Below are 3,382 nucleotides of genomic sequence, written 5' to 3'. Positions count from 1 at the left end.
CATCCCCGCGGTCTCAGAGATTCTCAAGCCCGTGACCATCCGTGGCAGTTGGAGGGATCTTCGCATCCGTTCCCATCCCATGAGGCATGCCTTCGCCCGCTTCCAGCGTCGGCAACCCTGCGGGGGCCCGCTCCAAGTCATGCGGTCCTGCACTGACCCACCAGGTGTCCTCCACGCCTCGAAGCCAGCTCGGCTGCGATAGCTGCTCTTTTTCAATTCCCTCCGGATTCTGCGCATGTCGATGCCCATTATTACTGTGCAGGACGGAGACCTCCCCACCTTTGACTTGTTGCGCTCCTCCGTACACTGTGTTCGAAGGCGAAAGCGCCGCCTTCCCCTCTCCCGCCTCCCCCGAGCCGGGATAGCTACCCGAGACTCGGCCGGCCATGGCAGCTGCAGAGGCATTCGCTCCATGAACAAGAAAGGGCGGAGACAAGTGTCTGGGGCGTTTTTGACCCTCGACCTCGTCTTGCTGTCTTAATGGCGGCTGAGGGTGCCGCGGATGCTGTTGCTGATCACGATGATGGCTCGAAAACGAGCTGAAATCACTGCTGGTGGTCGAACGAGCCGAGGCCGAGGTATCGTCATCCTCCCCTTGTCCTCTCCATAATATAGGCGGACCAAGGTCGAGTTGGAGAAGTAGTTGTGGAAGCCCGTGGCGGCGGCGACGCGCTTGCGGACGAAGCGCGCCCACCCCATGTCCGGGGGCTTGGCTATGATGAGCCCGTCCAGCCAGTATGGCCGGTAGTAGGAGCGGCGGAATACTGCGGCCTCTTTGTTAAGCGCCATGAGATAGGTGGGCCCGATGAAGGAGTGGTCCGTGAGGGCATCCCCCGCCCGGCCCTGGAGGAAGACGAAGGAGGTGTTGTGCTTCAGGTAGATCACCTCCCCGTCCGCGCTCTCATTCAACAGCTGCTGCATCAGATTCATGGCGCGGCGATTCACCAGGAGAATGGGGTCGTTCCGTGCGTAGTAGTTGGTGGCCTTTCCAAAGTACTTTTGAGTGATGCTTCGCGCCCCTCCAAAATTCAACACGTCGATTCGGCGCCTGTCGGTCTCCTTCAAGTGGTACTTAGCTACAAGGTAAGTGAGCAAGGCACCGCCGCTGTGCGCCAAGTGAATGACACGACCCTTGGGACCCACCTCCAAGAGCACACGAGAGAGGTGTCTGGCCAGGCCCGTCACGACCGGGTCCTCCGTGGGCGAACGGATGTACATATAGCTAACGCGCGTCAGGTCACGCAGCCACCAGCCCAAAGACGGGTTGTAGTAAGGGCGTACACGGCACCCGAACAAGGAGGACAAGAACCGGGCCTGTTCCTCCATTTCTTCGTTCGTGTAGTTGATACCATTCACCCATGTCAAGGCAATGCTGGGATTGAGGGATGGCTCTCCCCACCGCCATGTGTCCCGTACCCACTCCTTTACCACGCGGTCAAAGGTGGTATTTTTCCCCAACCTAATAAGTAGAGGAAAGCGAAGGTTAAGTTGGATATTATTTGGACAAACGACGTGAAGCAAATCTCAGAGACTGCGCTCATGCAAGAGACAGAGGCCTCGACATGACACCATTGCGAAAAGCTGAAAATGCAACGTACTTGGCCACTATGTGGTTGGGAACCAAATCGTAAGCCTTCGAGGTTGGTGGTAATACGTCCCAGGTGGTGATCAGCGCCGCCAGAAAGGCATGAATGAAGGGCCATATAAAAACCATGCCGAGTTGATGTGGGGGGATGAGAGGGTGCTAGGAGACGGCGCGGGTCCGATAGGGGCGCGCGGCCATCCCTGTGTGCTTACTGACGTCGTATGGACGAGACCACCGGTTAATAAAGCTCATGTGAATGTGCATGCCCTCCCTCGAGTCCGTGTATGCGAGCACGCGGAAGCGAAAGCGTTAGGGAGGAAGCGGGAGAGAGAAAATGCCGGCGACGCGAGGAGGGAAAGTCTTCTGAGTGGTCTGACTGAAAGCCGCCGCGCAAAGTACGAGGGCACCTAGGGGTCAGGAATGCTCACAGGGTACACGATAAGGATGCAAAGGCTAGCAAGTGGTTCACGTGCGGGTGCATTGACCACAACCCCCGAAGTTCCTCAGCAAACGTGGTGGATCCAGCTCCGGCGTGTAGGGCAGATGCAAGAACGAAGTAAAGATAGGTCAGGCATGTGGTCCAAACGCTTTAGGGGTCCGATTTTTGCCCGCTGCCGTCTCGATGACTACAAATTTGGATGTACTTGTGACAACATCGACCCTAACCCACGGCTTGCTGGGAATGTCATGTTCATGGCCAAAAAGATCTTACATTTCACTTCTACTCCTTTCCTCTTCAACACGCTTACGGAGACAGCAAGCACCACAACATGTCGACATCCAAAGCATGGGCAGAATATCTGGCCCGTGGCGTTCCCCCGCAAAAGCGCTATTTGATCGGTGGGAACTGGAAAGCCAACGGGACCTTGGCACAGACGGCCGGAATTGTCAAGATTCTCAACCAGGGCGGAGCTATCCCCCTGGAGGCTGAGGTGGTGATTGCCCCCCCGGCGCACCTTTTGGGCTACGTGAAGGACAATCTCCGTCCAGATGTGGCTGTTTCCGCACAAAACTCGGCCCTGACGACCAAGCCGGGCGCCTTCACGGGGGAATTACCCGCTGTGCTGCTTAAGGACTTCGGCCTGAACTGGGTAATCATCGGCCACTCCGAACGACGCGAGGGCTTTGGGGGCCCGGGGGAGTCGGACGAGGTCGTGGCAACCAAGACGAAGGTAGCCGTGGATGCCGGCCTCCATGTCATGGCTTGCGTGGGCGAGAAGCTCGAACAACGCGAGGCGGGGAAGACGACTGAGGTGGTTTTGTCGCAGTTGAATGCTATTGCATCCAAGCTCGCGCGTGAGGATTGGTCCAAGGTGGTAATAGCCTATGAGCCTGTGTGGGCCATCGGCACGGGAAAGGTGGCCACGCCCGAGCAGGCGCAGGAAGTGCATGAGTCCATTCGTGCCTTTGTGAAGGAGAAGGTTGGGGCGCAGCAGGCAGCCCTCTTGCGGATCATCTATGGAGGCTCCGTCAAGGGTTCCTCCGCCCCAGGGCTTATTCTGAAGCCGGACATTGACGGCTTCTTGGTGGGCGGCGCGTCGTTGACGAGTGACTTTGTCACCATTATTCGGGCGGTCAAGAGTCCCTAGACTCGGTGGAGGATACGATTAATATCTATCATGGTTGACTCAAGGGAGGGGAAGTGGACGAGGTACCTCAGTGTATGCATTTTGAATTTGAGCTAGGAAGAGAGGTTTTGAATGGGTGGTGGTCATGGGACCTTCACTGTGGGCGGGTGAATTTCGACAAAAATGATCCGGGCTTGGACAAAAGAAAACGAGAAGCAGGAAGGGCCTC

At 57.1% G+C, this 3,382-nt stretch overlaps 3 protein-coding genes across 3 annotated transcripts; 1 reads left to right on the top strand and 2 right to left on the bottom strand.

Annotated features, from left to right (window-relative positions):
* Nucleotides 1–13: 13 nt before the first annotated feature.
* NGA_0218400 (uncharacterized protein) lies at nt 14–388 on the bottom strand (the record flags this gene model as incomplete). Its single annotated transcript, XM_005854385.1, has 1 exon — nt 14–388. The coding sequence occupies one exon, from the start codon at nt 386–388 to the stop codon at nt 14–16; it is 375 nt and encodes a 124-aa protein (XP_005854447.1).
* An 89-nt stretch (nt 389–477) lies between these two features.
* On the bottom strand, nt 478–1,803 carry NGA_0218700 (uncharacterized protein; the record flags this gene model as incomplete). Its single annotated transcript, XM_005854387.1, has 2 exons — nt 1,599–1,803; nt 478–1,459 (listed from the first exon to the last, which is right to left on the bottom strand). The coding sequence occupies exons 1-2, from the start codon at nt 1,712–1,714 to the stop codon at nt 478–480; spliced, it is 1,098 nt and encodes a 365-aa protein (XP_005854449.1). The 5' UTR covers nt 1,715–1,803.
* A 552-nt stretch (nt 1,804–2,355) lies between these two features.
* Nucleotides 2,356–3,174, top strand: TPI (triosephosphate isomerase (TIM); the record flags this gene model as incomplete). Its single annotated transcript, XM_005854384.1, has 1 exon — nt 2,356–3,174. The coding sequence occupies one exon, from the start codon at nt 2,356–2,358 to the stop codon at nt 3,172–3,174; it is 819 nt and encodes a 272-aa protein (XP_005854446.1).
* Between the last annotated feature and the right edge of the window lie 208 nt (nt 3,175–3,382).

Source organism: Nannochloropsis gaditana (genome assembly GCF_000240725.1).
Source record: "Nannochloropsis gaditana CCMP526 unplaced genomic scaffold scaffold523, whole genome shotgun sequence".
Classification (NCBI taxonomy): Eukaryota; class Eustigmatophyceae; order Eustigmatales; family Monodopsidaceae; genus Microchloropsis; species Microchloropsis gaditana.
This window is presented reverse-complemented; position numbering and strand designations above follow the sequence as displayed.